Source organism: Aotus nancymaae, unplaced genomic scaffold (assembly GCF_030222135.1).
Source record: "Aotus nancymaae isolate 86718 unplaced genomic scaffold, 86718_ANA_hifiasm-v0.15.2.pri h1tg000010l, whole genome shotgun sequence".
Taxonomy (NCBI): Eukaryota; Metazoa; Chordata; class Mammalia; order Primates; family Aotidae; genus Aotus; species Aotus nancymaae.
In genome coordinates, this window is record NW_026988421.1 from 59,609,206 (window position 1) to 59,632,654 (window position 23,449).

The 23,449-nt window shown below is 40.2% G+C and overlaps 1 protein-coding gene and 1 non-coding gene across 2 annotated transcripts in view; one reads left to right on the forward strand and one right to left on the reverse strand.

The window, feature by feature from the left end:
* Window positions 1–251: 251 nt before the first annotated feature.
* DNAJC12 (DnaJ heat shock protein family (Hsp40) member C12) overlaps window positions 252–23,449 on the reverse strand; it is a 40,604-nt gene continuing 17,406 nt past the window's right edge. Inside the window, exons 3-5 of the mRNA XM_021672821.2 lie at window positions 17,793–17,932; window positions 9,549–9,753; window positions 252–799 (exon numbers count right to left, since the gene is read on the reverse strand). Coding sequence (XP_021528496.1) covers window positions 705–799; window positions 9,549–9,753; window positions 17,793–17,932 — 440 coding nt within the window. The 3' untranslated portion in view covers window positions 252–704. The remainder of the gene's footprint in view (window positions 800–9,548; window positions 9,754–17,792; window positions 17,933–23,449) is intronic.
* Window positions 12,476–12,582, forward strand: LOC135274050 (U6 spliceosomal RNA). The gene has a single exon (XR_010341866.1). It is a non-coding gene; the product is annotated as a U6 spliceosomal RNA (small nuclear RNA).

Consider the following 23,449-nt stretch of genomic DNA (forward strand, 5'->3'; position numbering starts at 1 on the left):
AGATGGGAGGATCACTTGAGGCCAGAAGTTCAAGACTAGCCTGGGCAGCATAGCAAGATCTCATCTCTACAGAAAATAAAAAATTAGCCAGGCATGGTGGTGTGTGTCTCTAATCCCAGCTACTAGGGAGGCTAAGGTAGGAAGATCACTTGAGCACAGGAGTTTGAGGTTATGGTGAGCTATGATTATTACACTGTACTCCAGCCTGGGTGACAGAACAAGGCCCTAAAAAAAATTGAATTATAAATTCATTTATGAACTTTGGGGAATTTATTTATTTCACTCCATGGGGTTTAGACAAGTAATTTCACATTTCATTGTAAGTCAAAGATAAGAAAGCATTTTTTGTACATCCATCAGTAATAGAGATCACAGTATATCAATGAAATAATTAAATACACTGTACAGAGATTGATTTTTAACGGATTTCTACAAATAGCATTAACAGGAAAAAACATACAATACAATCTACTCTGTATCTAAGAGCTTTAATTTATTCAAATATTGGAAGAAATCTGTCTTCTGAAATTTTTCTCATTTAAAAAGCACTATGAGATCTGGTTCAAGGATGGAGGAATCGATTAGTACTCAGCAACTCACAGACATGACATACAGACATGACATGCTGAAAATATAAACAAACACTGCATGTTGGCAGCGTAGGGAACAGTCTTGCTCTTCCTCATTTTCGAAGCAGAGATATTTCATATTTCATAGTTTCTGAACTTCCTCAGGAGTTCTGAGGGAGCATCCTTGGACCAGCGGAAACGAAGGTGCCAACCATTCACTTCTGAAAAATCTTTAAAGGAAAGAAAAGGAATATTTAAAATCATAAATAGGAAAAGAAAAGTCAATCTGGTTATAGTAAAACAGTTTGGGGATAAGATTTCACTGCAACAGGTACAATGTAAGGGTAAGACTTTGGTATAAATTATCAACATCTTACAGAAATGGATTAACTTAAGCAGACTGGAATTCTTATGAACAGGAATTATAATTTATATGGATGAGAAGATCTCACATGCTTAAACACTTAGTAAGAGAAAATACATAGATGCCTCTGGTGGTAGGGATTTTGACAATTCACATGCCAAGAAATTTGAAACCAATTTCACAGTTTTCAAAAATCTTTCAAAAGCAAAAAGTAAATGGTAAAAGAATCCCTGGAAATACAAATACTGTAATTTAATTCCATGGTAATAACATTTTTTTTAATTATAATAAACATTGTTGAAAACCAGAGGAAAAAAAGGTAATTTTCCTTCTCTACTAGAAGTATAAATTGGCAAAACTCCTCTGGCTGGCAATTTGGCAATATTTATCAAACTTGTGAAAATGTATAAACCTTTGACCCAGTAATTTTACTTCTTGAAATTTATCCTAAGGAAATAATAATGGATGCACCCAATGATTTAATTGTAAGAATGTTTATAATGATATCATTAAATTTTTTTTGCAAACCAGGAAACATTCTAAATCTTTAGCAAATGAAAGCTGGTTAAAAGGTTTTGATACAGTCATTAACAATTTTTTAATATTTACTGTCATAGAAAAATGCTCATAGCATATTGCTAAGTGACAGTTAAAAAACTGTTTATGCTGGGTGCAGTGGCTCATGCCTGTAATCCTAGCACTTTGGGAGGCCGAGGTGGGTGGATCACAAGGTTAGGAGTTGGAGACCAGCCTGGCCAACATGGTAAAACCCCGTCTCTACTAAAAATACAAAAACTATCGGGGCGCAGTGGCAAGCGCTTGTGATCCCAGCCACTCGGGAGGATGAGGCAGGAGAGTCACTTGAACCTGGGAGGCGGAGGTTGCAATGAGCTGAGATCACGCCATTGCACTCCAGCCTGGGCGACACAGTGATCCTCCACTTCAAAAGAAAACAAAAACAAAAAACTGTTTATATAGTACTATCTCATTCCTAAACTCATTATTTACATGAGTATTTATGTGGAATGTTTTTAAGTCTAAAAGAAGAAGGCCAGGCATGGTGGCTTACACCCATAATCCTAGCACTTTGGGAGGCCGAGGCAGGTGCATCTCTTGAGCTCAGGGGTTTGAGACCAGCCTGGGCAACATGGCAAAATCCTGTCTCTACAAAAAAAAATACATATATATATATATATATATATACAAAATATTAGCCAGGCATGGTGGCATGCGCCCGTGGTACCAGCTACTTAGGAGGCTAAGACAGGAAAATCACTCGAGCCTGGAGGCAGAGGTTGCAGTGAGCTGAGAGTGTGCCACTGCACTCAAGCCTGGGTAATAGAGTGAGACTCTCTCAAAAAAATAAACAGATAAGAAAAGGTACACCAATCTTTAGAAAAAAAATTTTTTAAAAGGCCAGGCACTGTGGCTCATGCCTGTAATCCTAGCACTTTGGGAGGCAGAGGTGGGTGGATCACCTGAAGTCAGGAGTTCAAGACCAGCCTGGTCATCATGGTGAAACCCCATCTTTAAAAAAAGAAAAAAAGAAAAGGTACACCAAAATTAACAGTATTCATCCCTGGATTATTGCTATAGATATAATTTTCATTTTTATACTCTTTTTTGTTCATCTGTACTTTCTTATTTTTCTACAATAAACAAGCATGCTTTTTGTCTTTTTATGTTCATAATATTGCTAATGAAAAAGCAGGTTACAGAATGATATATAAAATACGCTCCCATTGATATTTTAATATAGTATATAAATATGTAGTTAGAAAAAATCATATACAGAATGGTTAACAGTGGTTATCTCAGAAAAACAGATGACACTGACCCTTTTTAAAGAATTATTGGAAGCCAGGTGTGGTGACTCACACCTGTAATCCCAGCACTCTGGGAGGCCGAGGCAGAACGATCACAAGGAGTTAGAGACCAGCCTGTCCAATATGGTGAAACCCTGTTTCTAGTAAAAAATACAAAAATTAGCCGATTGTGGTGGCGCACACCTGTAGTCCCAGCTACTTGGGAGGCTGAGGCAAGAGAATTGTTTGAACTGGTAGGCAGAGGTTGCAGTGAGCCGAGATCGTGCCACTGCATTCCAGCCTGGGAGACAAAATGAGACTCTGCCTCAAAAAACAAAATAATAATAATAATTGTCGGAGAAAACAAATCTGAAGAATTTCCATTTGGGGAAAAAGCAAAAAAGAAATTTTTTCTGATTGTTATATTTGTTCCTATAATTAAAACTTACTCACGAAATTTGTATACTATGATCCTTTTATATATACTAACACAAATGAAAATATACCAAAATATCGACAATACATATTTCTCTAAATTATAAGATTATGAGTTATAGGTTCTTCCTTTTCCTTGATCATATTTTCTCACATTTTATATAGTAAATAAGTGTCATTTTTGTTTAAAAAGATGTAGTTTATAGTTTGGGTTCCTCTAGAAATAGACATGCAGACAAGAACTTGAAACAGATTGGGCACAGTGGCTCACACCTATAATCGCAGCACTTTGGGAGGCTGAGGCCAATGGATCACTTGACCTCAGGAGTTTGAGACCAGCCTGGGCAACATGGAGAAACCCTCTCTCTACAAAAAATTAGCCAGATATTGTGGTGCACGCCTGCAGTCCCAGCTATTTGGGGGACTGGGGTGGGAGAAGCCTAGGAGGTTGAGGCGGCAGTAAGTCGTGATCACACCACAGCACTCCAGCCTGGGTAACAGAGTAAGACCCTGTCTCAAAAAAAAGAATTTGAAGCAAAGTGGCTAATTTGGGAGGTGATCCCAAGAGGTACCTTAGCAGAATGAGAACCAAATCTATAAAAGGTACATTATCAAACAAGTTACCACCATGGGTGACTGCAAATGATCCCACTGGGGAACCCTGGGAGGCATATAAAACTTCTTAGAGTTATCCCATGTGAGGAGTGAAGGAGCTGGGGAATTTAGCTTCCCACTGCCACTTATCATTGTCATCCAAAGGGCATTTACTCCCTGGCACTTACTGCCTGCTGATTTGCTGCCAAGCAGCCTCCATTGCCAGAGCAAGCCCTCTGGCAGAGTCACAGTGTTTGTAGTTGAGGCCACAGGGTTGGCAATGCCGAGGAAGGTAGGTGCCCAGGGACATGGCAGCACACCAAAATCATTGGGTACATTTAAATTTTTCTTTCCCTTTTTTACTCCAAGATGTTACATAAAACTATTTGATTCTAGAACTGTATTTATCAGAAGGCATATTTATTGCATATTTAAGCAGAAAGAAAGTAAAAATGAGATTGTCTTGCATAGTGGTTTTCAGATGTGGTGCTCCATATTTTACAGTTTGCAATAAAGAATTAGAACGTGATAGGGACTATTTGGTGGCTGCTTATTACAGAAGAGACATCAAAAAGCAAACTCCAAAGTGAATATCTAGCACTGCTTGAGGAAATTAGCAAACATGCTGAAAAGTAATACATAAGAAGTCACTCAGGGCTTGGTAAAGTTGACGTGAATAATATTTCTTAAATGCTGACATTATAAAAATTTACACTGCAGTAAAATGAAATCATAAATAATCATGCAAAGGCACTTTGATAAATCAAACTCCAGCTTTAAGGCATTAGTCAGAAAAGCCAATAATCTTTTAAACAGCATAAAGAAAATACTGGTAAATGCAATCTTTGGCAGAATTTCATAATTCTCCAACAATAGCTTCTTAGAACAGTGATTCCCAGCCGGGTGCAGTGGTTCATACCTGTAAGCCCAGCACTCTGAGAGGCCTAGGTAGGCAGATCACCTGAGGTCAGGAGTTCTAGATCAGCCTAGCCAACATGGTGAAACCATGTCTCTACTAAAAATACAAAAATTAGCCAGGCGTGGTGGTAGGCACCTGTAATCCCAGCTACTTGGGAGGTGGACGCAGGAGAATCGCTTAAACTGGGGAGGTAGAGGTTGCAGTGAGCCAAGACCACACCATTGCACTCCAGCCTGGACAAGAGCGAAACTCTGTTTCAAAAAAAAAAAGAACAATGATTCCCAACCCCTCCACTTCATTCTTTTTTTTTTTAGACACAGAGAGACACAGGGTCTTGTTCTTTAACCCAGGCTGGGGTGCAGTGGCAGGATCACAGCTCACTGCAGCTCAAGCAGTTCTCCTGCCTCAGCCTCCCAAGTAGCTGGGATTACAGGCACATGCCACCATATCTAGCTAATGTTTTTTTAAATTTTGTAGAGACAGAGCTCTTGCTATGTTGCCCAAGCTGGTGTTGAAGTCCTGGCCTCAAGCAATCCTCCTACCTCAGCATCCCCAAGTTCTAGGATTACAGGCCCAAGCCACCACGGCTGGCTCCACTTCATTCTTAAACAATAGCATATACATCACAATATGAAGACATCAAAACTGACATTCACAATTTGTTCTGAATACATTATATGTGAAAATTATATAAATTGGCATTATCTATTATTATGCAAGTAAATAGAGTCGAGAACCAGGAAGAGGAAAAGAAAAGCATTCAGGACACAAACGCCTGCCCAAAGATTCTATCACAAGCCAACTGCCAAAATGACCTGCCTTGCCTCTAAGGCTAGTTTTACCTATTGCCATCACTCACCAAATAGAGCTTGCTAGTTCCCAAAAACTTTGCTAGTGCCAATGAGTTTTCTTTCAAAACAATATGTAACATTTCTCTTTCTAATAAAACCCCCAACTTTGTTTGTTCTTCAGGCACACCAAAGACGACCCATATGTGTATGCCCTGAATTGCAATGTAGTTTTTATATATTTTCCGAAGTAAAACATTTTACATAGAGATGAGAATCTATATTTTTGTTTGACTTTGAAGTAATATATATCTACACTGTGGAATGCTATCAGCTGTTAAAAAGAAGGAATTCATTCTGAATGTAAGGATTTAAAGAGAAGTCCCTTAATAATAAAAGTTAACACTAGCCGGGCGCAGTGGCTCATGCCTGTAATTCCAGCACTTTGGGAGGCCGAGGTGGGTGGATCATGAGGTCAGCAGATAGAGACCATCCTGGCCAACATGGTGAAACCCTGTCCCTACTAAAAATACAAAAAAATTAGCTGGACATGGTGGCACATGCCTGTAGTCTCAGCTACTCGGGAGGCTGAGGCAGTAGAATTGCTTGAACCCGGGAGGCAGAGATTGCAGTGAGCCAAGATCGAGCCACTGCACTACATACAGCCTGGGCAACAGTGCAGTGTCTCAAAAAAAAAGGTAACACTAAAATAGTGTTTATGATGTGCCTGGTACTAGTCTAAATATTTTATGTATATTAAGTTAGAGAGAGAGAGAGTGTGTGTGTGTGTGTGTGCTTGTGACAGGATCTCATTCTGTCACCCAGGCTGGAGTACAGTGGTGCAGTTGTAGCTCACTGCAGACTTGACAGCCCCGCATACACACACCTGGGCTCAAGTAACTGGAATTAGAGGCACGCACCACCACTCCTGGCTAATTTTCGTATTCTTTTTTTAGAGATGGGGTTTTGCATGTTTTCCAGGCTGGCCTCCAATTTCTAGCCTCAAGCAATCCGCCCACCTCAGCCTCCCTAATTGCTGGGATTACAGGTGAGCCACTGCACCTGGACAGTTATTTGCTCCAAAAAAAAAAAACTTATGAGGTAGACACTAATATTTTGACCACTGCATAACTAAGAAGACACAGATGGAGAGGGGTTAACTAGTTTGTCCAAGGTCATACAACTCATCAGTGAAAAGCTGAGCCCACACTCTTAACCACTGTGTAACACAGAGAAATGGTATAGTGTAAACCCATTCTTTACTTGTACAGCTCTTCTAAGTGCACATATACACACTTGTGTTAGCATAGAGAACAGTGGAAGGGAACACACCTGAGTGTCTGCCTTGGTTACTTCAAGAAGTAGAAGCAGAAAAGGTTGGCAGCCTGGCATAGACACTAAGTTACTGCCTATACATGATTCTTTGAATTTTGTTCCATTTTTTGAGATGTAGTCTAGCTCTGTTGCCCAGGCTGGAGTGCAGTGGCACAATCTTGGCTCACTGCAACCTCCGCCTCCTGAGTTCAAGCGATTCCCTGCCTTAGCCTCCCAAGTAGCTAGGATGACAGGCACATGCCACCACACCCAGTTAATTTTTGTATTTTTAGTAGAGACGGGGTTTTACCATGTTGGCCAGGATAGTCTTGATCTCCTGACCTCAGGATCTGCCCTCCTCGGCCTCTCAAAGTGCTGGAATTACAGGCATGAGCCACCACACCAGGCCGATTCTTTAAATTTTTTAACAGCAAGTCTATACTACTTTTGCTCTTATTTAGTATTTAAATGACTATTTTTTAAAAAGAAGGAAAATTTCATAGAATTCTATGAGAAGGGCTCAAGAGGCCTCAGCATCATGCCTGAGTCTCTGAATTATCTCCCACTCCACCCACACTACACCTAATTCTGGTGTGTGCAGACTTGGCCTGAATCTGACAGAAAGACTCGGGGAACCCCCAGGGGTTCAAGACTCACAGAACTCAACATTCATCATGTTTGCATGCAGGGCAGTGATAGTACTCCTGTGTTTGCTTAAAATACTGTTTTTCTACATTTCGGGCTTCTCCTTTGATCAGTTAGTTATATTATAACCATTTCCAGTTACTAGGTGATGTAATCAATGTGCAGATTCCACAGCGATCTCTTGGGTAACTCACAGAGACATCTGAATCAAACTCTATGAATCTTCATTCCCAGCAAGAAGAGAACATGTAAAAGTTCTTCCCAAAGAGAGATTTGAAGTGACTATTTCTCAAAAAACTATAATCCACCACAAGTCATCTAATTATCTTCTTTTTAATACAAATGTTCGAGGGTGTTCAGGAATGTTCTGCTTAAAGGCTAAATTCTAATAGGGTGCTACATCACAAGCCTGAGAATCAACACATAATAATTTGAAGGACAGTTACAATGTGTGTATATACAACAACCTAAACTAGTTGGATGGCTAGATAGATGGCCAGGTAGACAAATGATACAAACAGCTAACGTTTACCTAGGGCTTCCTAGAGGTGAACCGCTGTGCTAAGCATTTTGTAAGTATGTCCTCATTTAATCCTCATGGTAGCCTTATAAGAAGGTACTATTTTTTATTTAAGAGACAGAGTCTCACTGTATCACCCAGGGCTGAATGCAGCACTTACTCACAGGTGTGATCATCGCAAACAGCAGCCTTGAACTACTGGCCTCAAGCCAGCTTCCTGCCTCAGCCTCCTGAGTAGTTAGGACCACAAGTGCATGCCAACGCATCTGGATGAGCAAGTGCTATTATAATCCCTATTTTATAGATGCAGAAACTGAGTCTAGAGAAGTTGAGTAACTTTGCCAAGTAATACAGATAATTAGTTGAACTAGGATGTGAACTCAGGTAGTGTAGCTTGGTAGCCAGGAGATAAACTTCTGTAATACTCTCTGCTTCAGTGGATTTATAAATTATTCAGAATGTCTACAGAGCTACTTACAGATAAGGCAATATCAGGCAGGGTGTGGTGGCTCATGCCTGTAATCTCAGCACTTGGGAGGCCCAGGCAGGCGGATCATTTGAGGTCAGGAGTTCGAGACCAGCCTGGCCAACATGGTGAAACCCTGCCTCTACTAAAAATGCAAAAATTAGCCAGACATGGTGGCAGGCACCTGTAGTCCCAGCTACTGGGGAGTCTGAGGCACGAGAATCACTTGAACCTGGGACCCAAAGGTTGCAGAGAGCTGAGATCGTGCCACTACACTCCAGCCTAGGAGATAGAGGGAGACTCCATCTCAATAAATGAATGAATGAATGAATGAATGAATGAAGGCCAGGCGTGGTGGCTCACACCTGTAATCCCAGCACTTTGGGAGGCCGAGGCAGGTAGATCGCCTGAGATCAGGAGTTCCAGACCAGCCTGGCCAAAATGGAGAAACCCTGTCTCTACTAAAAAATACAAAAAATTAGCTGAGTGTGGTGGCACATGCCTGTAAACACAGCTACTCGGGAGGCAGAGGCAAGAGAATCGCTTAAACCTGGGAGGCGGAGGTTGCAGTGAGCCAAGATCATACCGTTGTACTCCAGTCTGGGCAACAAGAGTGAGACTCCGTTTCAAAAAAAAAATTTTTTTAATTAATGAAATAAAGCATTATCACAGGATAGGGCAATACCTTGGAACACTGACTCTGAAGCCAAACTGCCTTGGTTCCTCAACCTTCTTGAACTTTGGTTTTCTTAACTATAAAATGAGAATAATATTGATGGCCCCACAACCTTGTAGTGAGGATTAAATAAGTTAATTCATGTAAAATTCATATTTAATGAGATAAATGTAAATTAATATATGTAAAGAGTGTTTCTGTACATAGTAAACCTTCAATAAATGTTAGCTAGTGTTATTTCAGTAGACAAAAGACACTGAGAACTGTCTCAAGGTTTCCCTTGAGGAATGTCTTCTAGTTTCGGCATCAATGTTAAGTGTCTTTTAAGATGCTAAACCAATCTTTAAGCTTGGCACTGCTTTGCAGATTGAAAAAGTTAAGAATAAATGCAACATAAACAAAGCTCTTTAATTTCAGACCTTCTCCATTCTGCAGTCACATAACATGACTTACTTGAAGAATCTGGATTCTGCGGAGAGACTGGCTTCTCCGGGGGCTTGGATTCTTTTTGCTCCATTTTCTCTGTGGTTGAAGCCAGCTCCTCTTTCTTTCTTTCTCTTTGCTCATTCCATTCCTCATTTTCAATCTTGTTGGCAAGAGTCTTGTCAGATTCTTCCAGCATCAGGTCCTTTTTACCTCTGACAGCCCAGTGCATTGACTAAATTAATGTAAAGCAGAGACATAAAAATTAAATTGATATTATATGGTTTTCTATATTTAAAGTTTGATATGTGGTAACACCTGACCTACTCCCGTAGTGCTAATTAACAGCATGTTAAACATGACTATTAACCAGATACTCATAAATTAATTCAAATATTAATCCAACTACTGATAGTTACTTTTCACCACACACCCTTTTGTACCTTTATCATTTTCTGTTCTGTATATGTATTTCCTATTAGATTTAAAAATTGAACAGATGGATGAATGGATGGAGGGATAGATGGAAGAACTAACAGATGAATACAGCGAAAAAGAGAGCTTTTGAGTTTGTTATCAAGAATGTTTCAAGTGGAATCATTAGTCCTAGCATCAACCAAAATAATGCATAACTATTTCTTAAAACCTCATCTGGATATCGTGGGAAGCTATTCCTGAAGTGCTAACAAACCGCGACATACTATCTCTATTAGCAAAACTCAAGACTAGAGGGAAACATAGCCTTTTAACACCCTAAAATCATAAATATTCTAGCTCTCTGCCCTAATCAAATCAAGGAAGTCATATATTCCCTCCTCCAACCTATCTCTTCCCAACTACAAAGCATCATCATACTGAACCCACTTCCCCAAATACAACCAGTTCAGAGGATAATCAACCCTAGGATCTATGAACGACCCCATAAAGCAGCCACTGCCACCAATAAATGTAATCAGCTCTCACTCTAACAAGAAAAAGAAACGGGTCGGGTGCAGTGGCTCATGCCTGCAATCCTAGCACTTTGGGAAGCCACGGTGGGTGGATCACTTGAGACCAGGAGTTTGAGATCAGCCTGGCCAACGTGATGAAACCCTGTCTCTACTAAAAATACAAAAATTAGCTGGGCATGGTGGCACACACCTGTAATCCCAGCTACTCACGAGGCTAAGGCAGGAGAATTGCTTGATTGAACTCAGGGGGCGAGGCTGCAGTGAAGTGGGATCGTACCACTGCACTCCAGCCTGGGCAACAGAGCAAGACTCTGTCTCAAAAAAGAAAAAGAAATAGGAAGGAAAGGCACCAAAATGTAACTGTAGTTATGCCTGTGTAACAGAATTATATCTATCTTTTGTTTTTGTATTTCCCAAATTTTCTATGAGAAGATTATATATATGTACAATTAGAAAACATTCTATTTTAGGCCGGACGCAGGCACTCACATCTGTAATCCCAGTACTTTGGGAGGCCAAGGAGGGTGGATCACAAGGTCAGGAGTTCCAAACCAGCCTGGCCAACGTGGTGAAACCCTATTTCTACTAAAAAAAACAAAAATTAGTTGGGCAAGGTAGTGAGCGCCTGTAATCCCAGCTACCCAGGAGGCTGAGGCACGAGAATCACTTGAACCCAGGAGGCAGAGGTTATAGTGAGCTGGTATTGCACCACTGCACTCCAGCCTGGGTGACAGAGCAAGACTCTGTCTCAAAAAAAAAAAAAGAAAAGAAAAGAAAACATTCTATTTTAAAAATTAAATGTAGTTTTCTAGTTATGAAGCAAAAACATACAAGGAGGGAGATTCCTGGTGCCAACAATATGTGTGGGAAGGGAATAGCTACAGAGTAAATACTTCAAAACCATTTGCTAAATTGTAAATGCAAGTATTACCCATTTCCCTGTGGATTTTATTTCAAAATAAAAATGTTAATTTTTAAAAGAGGAAATGCTTCAGCTGGTATTTAAAAAATTGGCTTTTGTTTGGTTGATTTAGGTGTGTTGTTTTGGTTTGGTTTTTGCATATGCACAGAATAAAAGAGACTGCCAGTGACTTCCTTACAGAAGGAAAAGGATATTAGGAAGGTTAGTGAAAATCAGGGAATAAGACATTCAAGAATTCAGGTCCCAGAGAGCTGAAAATGTAGACTGAGAGCTTCACAAACCAGCAAGGTGGCCTGTACATGATGTATGAATCTCTGTACCTCAGTTCTTCTCTCCTGAAACCAAAGTACCTACGGTCTGCCTTAGATAAGTGGTTAGGATTAATGCCTAATCCACAGTAAATGCTTTAAAGGCCCTCAGTGAAAAGATATTCTGAAATAGTAGTCTTATTCATCTCCTTTGTGAGTGAATCAGAATAAAATATGTTATCATCAGACTCCCACATCTGCTGATCCTAATTAAAGAAATATACAGAATAGCCAAACTGTATCTAACCTTAGATACAAGTGCTTCTCAGGCTTTGTAGTTCAATCAAAGGACTAACATCAGAGTGATGCAAAGCAGCCTGGTTTGCTGGGACACAGTTAGATAGTCTGCAAATCACTCATTTCTGTGTTCACAGAGCGTATTTCTCAGCTCCCCAATGGTGTTAGTTGTACAGAACAACATTTAACATCAAGTGAACTAGTCTATTATGGAGCAACTCGTTTCAATAGAATCAACATCAGTAAAAGATATCAAAAGACAACAATTTATACAGACTAAGAGAGAGACTAGAAAGGGGAGAATCTGTACAGCAAGATAATAAAAGGCACAAGACAGAAAATCATTATATGCATGGAAGGAACTAACACTAAACAGAGAACAAGCCTAGGTGCAAAGGCCACTAATCTTAACAGTTTGTGAAATCACTATGTTATTCCGCCTTCACAATTAACTCATTTACCAGCTTTCTTCAATAAGTTGGGTTTTTTTCTAGGAAGCCATTTTCTTACATTCTAGACCTTAGTCAATACTAGGAAATAGTGCTCGCTTCAGCAGCACATATACCAAAATTGGAATGATACAAAGAAGATTAGCATGGTCCCTGTGCAAAGATAACAGGCATGTTCATGAAGCATTCCATTCATACACACACACACACACACACACACACACACACGGAAATAAAAAATTTTGTTTACATGCCAGTAAACACTGGCACAAATTTTTTAAAAATCCATTGACTCAGATGAGCTGAATAGCTATAGAAAATGGATCAGTTATTATTATCCTGGATCACTGATCACCATGAGTGAATTTTTTACTTATCAGGGTGATTTCTGACCTGCTTTTGGATAATATCCAATTAAGACGGATCACCTTTTGAACCAGCAGAAGGTGTTAAATTGCACACTGTTTCCCATCTGGCTGATGAAACAGTGGCCATGTGGGCATAGTAGGAAGCTTTCCTGACCCACCCCAAAGACACCTTACCCAGCTGGGAACCCAGAAACAATCAGCAGACAAGTAGGTTCACATGCGGCTGACCCAATAAGCCCTTCCAGAGGCAATCAACTTGCCAAATGATTGATTCACCAAAAATGTGTTGCTATTAACTCTTTATAAAATTTATAGCAATTGAAGTGGCATGAGATAGTTTTAATAGCTTATGAGAATTTTTCTCAGCTATTCATTTTGACTGTGCTTTTGCTGTGGCTTCTTTTTTTCCACAGCCATCCTAAATCCATGCTGCCATATATTTTGGTGCTAGAGGGAGAGCCACCCATCCCTGGGTCCCTTTGGGTAAAACTGTTTAGCATGTAACTCTTTAGGTTATCCCAGGATCCCAAAAGCCTGGATTACTGAACCCTCACTTCTTATCTTTTTTTTCAAACCAATATTACATGTCTAAATTTAAGTTGCCAACATATTCATCAACCTGGGTGAGATCTTAAAATAATTTTACAAATTAAACTATCAGGAGGAACTTCTAGAAAACAAAAAGAAATAAATAAGTGGGTAGTAAAGTGACAGACTTAGTGTGAGAAAAAAATACCAGTTCAGTTGCATTACTCCTGGGTGATAGAAATGTGGTATATATACACCATGGAATACTACTCAGCCATAAAAAAGAGCAAAATAGTATCTTTTGCAGCAACTTAGATGGAGCTGGAGGCCATTGTTCTAAATAAAATAACTTAGGTATAGAAAACCAAATATCTTATGTTCTCCATTATAAAAGGAAGCTAAGCCATGGGTACACAAAAGCATACAGAGTGGTATTAATATAATAGACTTTGGAGACTCAGGGGAGACTGGGAAGGAGAGGGAAGGATAAAAAAACTACATATTGGGAGCCGGGCATGGTGGCTCACACCTGTAATCCCAGCACTTTGGGAGGCCAAGGTAGGCAGATCACAACGTCAGGAGATTGAGACCATTCTGGCCAACATGGTGAAACCCCATCTCGACTAAAAATACAAATTTTAGCCAGGAGTGGTGGCACACGCCTGTAGTCCTAGCTACTCAGGAGGCTAAGGCAGGAGAATCACTTGAATCTGGGAGGCAGAGGTTGCAGTGAGCCGAGATTGCACCACTGCACTCCAGCCTGGGTGACAGCGAGACTCTGTCTCAAAAAAATAAATAAATAAAAATAAAAAATTACATATTGGGTACAATGTATATTACTCAGGTGATGGGTGCACTAAAATTTCAGACTTCACCACTATACAATTCATCCATGTGGCTAAAAACCACTTGTATTAGTCCATTTCACACCACTATAAAGAACTTCCTGAGACTGAGTAATTTATGAGGAAAAAAGGTTAATTGACACAGTTCCTCAGGCTTAACAGGAAGCATGACTGGGAGGCCTCAGGAAACTTACAATCATGGTGGAAGGTGAAGGGAAAGAAAGGACTTTCTTCACATGGCGGCAGGAAAGAGAGAGAGAAGCGGAAAGTGCCAACACACTTTTAAACCATCGGATCTCCTGAGAACTCACTATCACTGAGAAAAGCAAGAGGCAAACCTGCCCCCATGATCCGATCACCTCCCATCAGGACCCTCATCCAATTCAACATGAGATTTGGGCAGGGACACAAATCCAAACCATATCACCACTCGTCAGTGAAATTTTTTTAAGTTTTTAATACAAGGAAAATATGGCACCCCTGAGGCTGTGCCATTTGAGGAATTCTCCCAACGGAGATTCCCAAGATATGATCTTGTGTATGATTTGTACATTGTGATTTGTCCTGCCTTGTGGGTATAGGGACTAAAAATGCTCCCAACCAGAGTGATTATACTGCTTAAATAAAAAGCAGAAACACAGGGTTGATGGTGTAAAGGAAAGGGAATTTATGAGATTTAACAATCTGTAAATGTGCTGGGCATGCGTTTTAGAAACATGTCACCTGAAACTGAAATCTTAAAGTTATGATCATTTTGTTGTCAGAATGGCACATATAATATAGTAGTCTGCCCTTATCCTCAAGGGGTATTCCAAGACCCCTATGGATGCCTGAACCTTGGGTAGTACCAAACCTTACATACACTATGCTTTTTCTGATATATACATACCTATGATAAAGTTCATAGTTCAACCCCAGCCCAAAAATAGGTGAGTACAGTACAATAAAATATTTTGAAAGAGAGAGTGTGAGAGCACACTCACATAACTTTTAGTACATATGTTGTTATAATTTTCTAGTTTATTATTAGTTATTGTTATTAATCTCTTACTATGCCTAATTTATAACTGTGGCCATGAGGGCATAGTTCTCATAAGCTGTTAAAATTATCTCATGCCACTTCAATTGCTACAAATTTTATAAAGAGTTAATAAAGACACATTTTTGGTGAATTGATCATTTGACAAACTGATTGCCTCTGGGAGGGCTTTTGGGTCAGCCCCATGTGGGCCTATTTGTTTGCTGATTGTTTCTGGGTCCCCAGCTAGGTAAAGTGTCTTTGGGGTGGGTCCAATCTGCCATAGACTACCTACCAGGAAAGCTTCCTACTATGCCTGCATGGCCACAGCTATATAAATTAGGTACAGTAAGAGATTAATAACAATAACCAATAATAAACAAGGATAATTATAACAATGTATGTAACAAAAGTTACGTAAATCTGCTCTCATCCTCTCTCTCAAAATATTTTATTGTACTGTACTCATCTAGTTTTGCACTGGGGTTGATTGCAGGTAACTAAAACCAAAGAAAGCAAAACTGAGGATAAGGAGAAACACTACTGAATACCTGACTCAAACGCCCTAATGATGACATTTACCTACAAAACAATAGATGATGATCTCTTAAGTGATAACAATACTAGGTATGATCATTGTAATTAGTTTCTCTAGAGTAGAGAAATGATAAACGTGTCGAAATATGCAAAAAGACAAGGTGACAATTAAAATGTTATAGAGAGAAGTGAGGCTCTCACATGCAGAAGTTACTGTAAGGCATAGAACAGAAAGGAACGAGAGGAAAGTTACAGAGTGTCTATCAAATACAGATAATACTTGATATATAGGACTCAAAGTCCACTGCAACAGAGAAATAGAAGGATATCAAAAACAATAAGGTTTGGCCCAAACAAAGAAGACTGTATGAGGAAAAAAGATCACTGCTGATTTGAAGCAGAGAGATATGCATCTCATCATTTTGTACTACTAATAAAAATAAATCTGAAGCCAAATATAGCCCAGCACATTTCAACTTTGCCCACAAGACAAATGATGCAGCCAGTAAGATCTAAAATGTAATTATTATAAAACCTTGAACGGTTCACAGTTAAGCTACATTCAAAGCAGAAATGATGTGTTTGGAGACACAGTTACAGTGTGCCACACTTAGGATACTGGGAAATATGGTTATGCAGAGTTGGTAGAACAATGTTTATTTAGCTAGTGTCAAAAAGGAATTTTGAATTTACACAATGAAAATGACCAAAATCTTATTTTCAATACATAAAGCCACTATTTTTTTAAAGATTGCCTTTAGTAATTTTAGGCATTTGTACAATAATCATATGGTTAGTCTCTGATAAATAATTAGCCCACCTTAAACAAATCCACATGAATGCACACTTCTTTCCAAAATGCGATGAAGAAAACAGCTTACGCTTTACGTAGAGTCACTTTAATCATATACTTTGGAAGTTTTGCACTGCTCTTCCCCATTATTTCAAAAAACACCCTTCAAAGTTATGGGCCTTTTGTCAACAATTTGCTCAAGTCTTCTAAAATAAAAACTATGAAGAAAGAAATCTAAATGTAATCCTAAAGGGCTATAATTTAAGAGATGTGAATCATTGTATACACTAATTCTAACTGTCCCTGAAAACTTATCTATGAGGTAATTTCTGAATTATAAATCCCATGTCATAGAAAAGTGTTCCAATGGAGAGAATCTAGGTAACAAATCATGCCTAAATCTTTAAAATTACATTTTGTCTATAATATATAAAGGTCAATGTTGAATAAAATAAATATATAACAGTAATTACAGTGAATATTTTCAGATTTATGCCTTTTAATGACATGAAGAAAGATAACACATGTTTTTGGTTTTGGTTTTGGTTTTTTGAGACAGAGTTTCTCTCTTGTTGCCCAGGCCGGAGTGCAGTGGCACGATCTTGGCTCACTGCAACTTCTGCCTCCTGGATTCAAGCGATTCTCCTGCCTCAGGCTCCCAAGTAGCTGGGATTACGGGCATGTGCCACCTCGCCTGGCTAATTTTTGTATTTTTAGTAGAGACGGGGTTTCTCCATTTTGGTCAGGCTGGTCTCAAACTCCCGACCTCATGATCTGCCCACCTCGGCCTCCCAAAGTGCTGGGATTTCAGTCGTGAACCACTGTGCCTGGCCTGTTTTTAAAGTCTAACAATTTTTTCACCAGAATGATTAATAGTAATAATTCATGGCTTTCTTTGACTAATCAGATCCTGCCTTTTTAATAAAAATTGCAAGCCTTCAAAAGAGAGCAAGTGGACATAAACTAAAAAGATGGAGATATGAATTTACAATGGTTAAAACTCAGCAATTCATGAACAACTTGAGAAGCACATTTATTAGAACTCATAAAACAGTAAGTGATAACAGGGAGTGTGTATACTGAAACAGCCAAAGAGAATGAAAAAATGTAGTCACAGGCTCTCCTGGCACAAATTCATTGCCTCTATTCTGGTGAATTTCTCTTCATGGCATTTATGGACACTGAATTATACCCAGACTCTGCTAACTTCTTGGATTTCTCCCTGCTATTGCCTAATGACTCTTTAAGCTACTACATGAGTCTAATCCATGGGCAGCCTGAGCTTCACATATTCACGTCATCCCCAGAGAGAAACCCACCGTCTTCACTGAGTCATTCAAAGCTTCCCACTGCTGGAATGGCATCGAGATCTGGCTCCTTCGCCAGTGGTCATAGTGGGCTCGACTCTCTTCATTGGTCAGAATCTCCTTTGCCTTCTGCAGTTTCTGAAAGGTCTCCACTGGAAAACAAATCAAGAAATGAGCACTTCTCTCTTGAAGAGGATATTTTAAACTCCAAAACCATCCCACTGATCTCACTAGAACCGTGATTCTGCCACTTAGTAGCGATATGACCTTGGGCCAATTTACCTCGTTAAGCTTTTGTAAAGGGTATCATAGGGACAAGCAAGATCATGGATATAAAGTGCTTGGCACACAGTTTATCCACTCCCTTTATTGTGCCTCCGTCACGTGCCAGATGCTACTCCCAGTGCTGATGACAGATGTGAATAGTTGACATTATTAGCAGGGGAGAGAGGCATTTGTAAACATTGAAAACATACTATTCTATCTTCTAGGAAGAAAACTAACTTTTTTTAGTGCTGGTTATGAGAGAGGGCAGTAATTAGGCAAGAGGGACAGTAAAACTGAAGACTATAAAGCAGGAATGAGCATGGTGATTTAGAGGAAGTAGAAATTGCCTGTGTAGCTGCAGGACACAAGGCTAGGGGAAGAATGATGTAGAGTAGACCGTAGCTCAATCAACCATGGCCTGAGATGTCACTTTAAGGATGCTGGTCTGCTTTTTTTGGTAAGACCAATGAGAGGCTTTAAGTATAATAAATAACATAGTAGATGCTGGGACAAATGGTAGCTTGTCACTAATCTACTTGACCAGGACCAGATGGCATATAATAGAAACCTTTTATGGCTCTGTTAAAAACACCTCCAGTCTCCTCTGCCCCTCAGTGAAGTAAAAACTTTCTACAGTCACATAATAATTCTTTGCTTAAAACTTCCAATAAGGCCAGGCGCAGTGGCTCATGCCTGTAATCCCAGCACTCCGGACCATGAAGCCAAGAGTTCGAGTCAGCCTGGCCAACATAGTGAAACCCTGTCTCTACTAAAATACAAAAAAATTAGCCAGGCCTGGTGGAGGGTGCCTGTAATCCCAGCTACTCGGGAGGCTAAAGCAGGAGAATCACTTGAACCCAGGAAGCGGAGGTTGCAGTGAGCCAAGAGCCCCCCATTGCACTCCAGCCTGGGCAACAAGAGTGAAACTGCATCTCAAAAAAAAAAAAAAACTTCCAGTGACTTCCCACTTCTCTTAGAATAAAATCCAAAATTCATAGCATGGCTACTAGGCCTGTCCTGTCCCTCTCCCTTCCTCCCCTGATCTCATTTCCTGTGACTCATTTCCTCATCTCCCCTTGCTGCAGCCACAGTGACTGTTCCCTGGGCACACCAAGTACACTCCAGCCTCAGGGCCTTAGCACTTGCTGTCCCTACCAAGAACAGTTTTACCCCAGGAACCCATACGACTCTCTTCCCTCAGATGTCAGTTCAGGTGCCACCTTATCAGCGGGGCCTTCTCTGAGCCTGCTATGTAAAAAGACTGCCCACCCATCAGCCCCACTCCGTCATCTCCCATACCCTACTTTACTTTTCTGCATAGTACTCCCTGACATTATATAGCTAATTGTTTATGATCTCTCATCTCAACCAAACTGTCGACTCCATAAGAGCAGAGATGTATCTGTTTTGTTCTCTGCTTGCATCCCTTCCACTAGAGCAGTGTAGTACGTGCTCAAGAAAGCATTATTTGAATGAATAAATTAATGAATGAATGTTTCTTATTTTGAGTATGAATATAAAGATTTTTCCTTTTTTTGAGACAGGGTCTCACTGTTGCCCAGGCTGGAGTGCGTGGTGTGACTGCGGCTCACTGCACCTCTACCTCCCAGGCTCAGGGAATCCTCCCACCTCAGCCTCCTCTTGAGTGGCTGGGATCACAGATACGTACCACCAGGCCTGGCTAATTTTTGTACTTTTTGTAGTGATGGGCTTTTCCCAAGTTGCCCAGGCTGGTCTCGAACTCCTGAGCTCAAACAATCTGCCCACCTCAGTCTTTCAAAGTGCTGGGATTACAGGCCTGCTCCACTGTTCCCGGCCCTAAAGATATTCTTCTAGTGCTATTCTCTGAGCTCCAAGGACTAAAGAAACGGCACATATCCACAAAACATTTTGTGAATTAGGAATATTTTAATAGTATAATTGGAAAATACAATTTAAAATACACTGATAATGCTTAAAAATTCCTCACAGGAATGACCAAGATGCTCAGAAACAGAAAGTGTTAGGGCATATTCATATTCAGTATTTAACAGTACCGCCACACCAATTGTGAAAATCCTGAAATACTTCCGTACTCTAGTTGGTAAAGAACTACATAGGCTGTTCTCGGTGGCTCATGCCTGTAATCCTAGTACTTTGGGAGGCCGAGGTGGGTGGACAACCTGAGGTCAGGAGTTCAAGACCAGCCTGACGAACATGATGAAACCTCGTCTCTACTAAAAATACAAAAATTAGCCGGGTGTGGTGGCACACGTCTGTAATCCCAGCTACTCGCTTGAACCCAGGAGGTGGAGGTTGCAATGAGCCGAGATCATACCAGCCTGAGCAACAGTGAGACTCTGCCTCAAAAAACAAAAAGAACTACAGTTAGTGAGCCGCCATCCCCCACACACCACCACTTCAAGTGTTCCCCAGAGATACTACTTGACACAGTAGAGCATGTCCAGGCCCCTGGTCAGAAGCTGGACAATACAGGTACTTTATGAGCCATTAATTAGTTCAAGGCCTGGCACAGTGGTTCATGACTATAATCCCAGCACTTTGGGAGGCTGAGGCAGGAGGAATGCTTGAGTCAGGATTTCTAGACCAAAGTGGATAACATAATAAGACCTTGTCTCTACTAAAAATTTTAAAAATAGGAAGAAAAAATTAGCCATATATGGTGGCACATGCTTGTCGTCCCAGCTACTAGGGAGGCTAAAGCAGGAGGATCACTTGAGCCCCAAACACTGAGGCTGCAGTGAACCATGATCACCACTGCACTCCAGCCTGGCTGAAAGAGCCTGTCTCAAAAAATAAATAAACAAAATGTTTAAGAAATAGTAAGGGCCGGGCGCGGTGGCTCACGCCTGTAATCCCAGCACTTTGGGAGGCTTAGGCGGGTGGATCACGAGGTCAAGAGATCGAGACCCTCCTGGTCAACATGGTGAAACCCCGTCTCTACTAAAAATACAAAAAATTAGCTGGGCATGGTGGCGCATGCCTGTAATCCTAGCTACTCAGGAGGCTGAGGCAGGAGAATTGCTTGAACCCAGGAGGCGGAGGTTGCAGTGAGGCGAGATAGCGCCATTGCACTCCAGCTTGGGTAACAAGAGCGAAACTCTGTCTCAAAAAAAAAAAAAAAAAGAAATAATAAGTAAAAATGTAAATTTAAAAATATTTGTAAGGCCAGGCATGGTGGCTCACACCTGTAATCCCAGCACTTTGAGAGACTGAGGCAGGTGGATCACCTGAGGTCAGGAATTCACAACGAGCCTGGCCAACATGGTGAAACCCTGTCTCTACTAAAAATATAAAAAATTAGCTGGGCATGGTGGTGGGTGCCTGTAATCCCAGCTACTCGGGAGGCTGAGGCAGGAGAGTTGCTTTAAGCCAAGAGCTGGAGGTCGCAGTGAGCCGAGATTGCGCTATTGCACTCCAGCCTGGGCAACAAAAGTAAAACACTGTCAAAAAAAAAAATTAAATAATAATATTAATTAATTAATAAAACAGTTCAATACTACTCCTGTTGGTAGTAGCAATTCATGGATCAAGGGGAAGACTTTAAAGATGGGGCTATTGAAAGCTACAGGAAAATAAACGAACAAATAAAAGTATCTTGCCATAGTAGCTTGCTCCAGTGAAAGCAATCCTTCCTGTTCCTAACAACAGTGTAAATGTCCCACCTGTATAAATGAGACGTCACTTTTTCCAACAGGAATAAAAAGCTTACTAAATTACCGCCAAGGCTGTCCGTGCCAGTTGCTGCTCATGCCGTGCTTGTAAAGATTTGTGCTTTTATCTGTGACTCACCTTCTCTTTGCACAACATTGTTGGCTTCCCTTTCTAGAACTCCCAGAATGAAAGAAGCTGCTTAGAATTATTCTGATGTAAGTCCCTCAACAACAGTTGATAACCAGAAAGAAAAAAGAAAGCTTTTCTTTCCTATAATGTGACTTTTTCTTGTTCCATCCACTTCGCCACATTTAATAAAAGTGAGTTTGGGTTTATATTTGTCCATTAATGTAGCAACTAATCAAATGAGTCACACAAGATAAACACTGGCCAGTTCTGGGAAGAGAGACCTCATTTTGTAAGCATATATGAGCAAATGATGCTGGAAGTCTTGCAAGCCATTCTGATTTAACTCCATAAAATACAAAGGTTCTTTTAAGTTCATATTTCACAATAGAATTTGTATTATTACAGTCACATTTTAAATGTATGCCATTTACAATTACCTGAGAAATAATAATAATACGATGTCAAAATGTGCTTTGAAAAAATCTGGAAGAAAATATGCCAATTGTTAATAGTGCTTCTCTATCAGGGAAAGATAAAAGCAGACTTTCTCTTCCAATGTTATTTATTACTTATGTTATTTTTAATCTATGGGGAAAAACTGTAAAGATTGTGAAGTAAAAACAAAAAATGGAGACATTAAAAGATGTTAGTTAACAAAGGACAAATTGCTCCCTTCTAATATCCAAATTCTTTGAAGTTTGCATATCAGTAGCAAAAATATCATTCCACAGGTTCTGAATTTAGTCTAAAGTTGACTTTTTTTTTTTTTTTTTTTTGATGGAGTCTTTCTCTGTCCACCCAGGCTGGAGTGTAGTGGTGCAATCTCGGCTCACTGCAACCACCGCCTCCCGGGTTCAAGCGATTCTCCTGCCTCAGCCTCCAGAGTAGCTTCGATTACAAGCACCCATCACCACACTTGGCTAATTTTTTGTACTTTCAGTAGAGACAAGGTTTCACCATGTTGGCCAAGCTGGTCTCAAACTCCTGACCTCAGGTGATCTGCCCACTTGGTCTCCCAAAGTGCTGGGATTATAGGCATGTGCCACCGCACCCAGCTCCAAGTGAATTTTTAAAGATATTTTGAGGTTGAGTGCAAATATATATATATATATATATATACTGATAAAAATATTTCAAACATATATATATATATAAGTGTGTAAAGATCCACGTAACTGGGCATGGTGGCTCACGCACTTAATCCTAGCACTTTGAGATTCTGAGGCAGGTGGATCATCTGAGTTCAGGAGTTTGAGACCAGCCTGGCCAACATGGTGAAACCCTATCTCTACTAAAAATACAAAAATTAGTCGGGCACGGTGGTGGGTGCCTGTAATCCCAGCTACTCGGGAGGCTGAGGCAGGAGAATCGCTTGAACCCAGGAGGCAGAGGTTGCAGTGAGCCAAGATTGTGCCACTGCACTCCAGCCTGTGCAACAAGAACGAAAGTCAGTCACCAAAAAGAAAAAAAAAAAATCCACTTAAATATTCAGAAAGTTGTATTAATGAAAATCAAGTAAATAGATGCTTAGATTAAAAAACAATCTCTACCCAAAGGTTGAATCATATATCAAATGCATGCCTGACTAGAGAAAATATTGATGTCTGTGTACCTTTTCA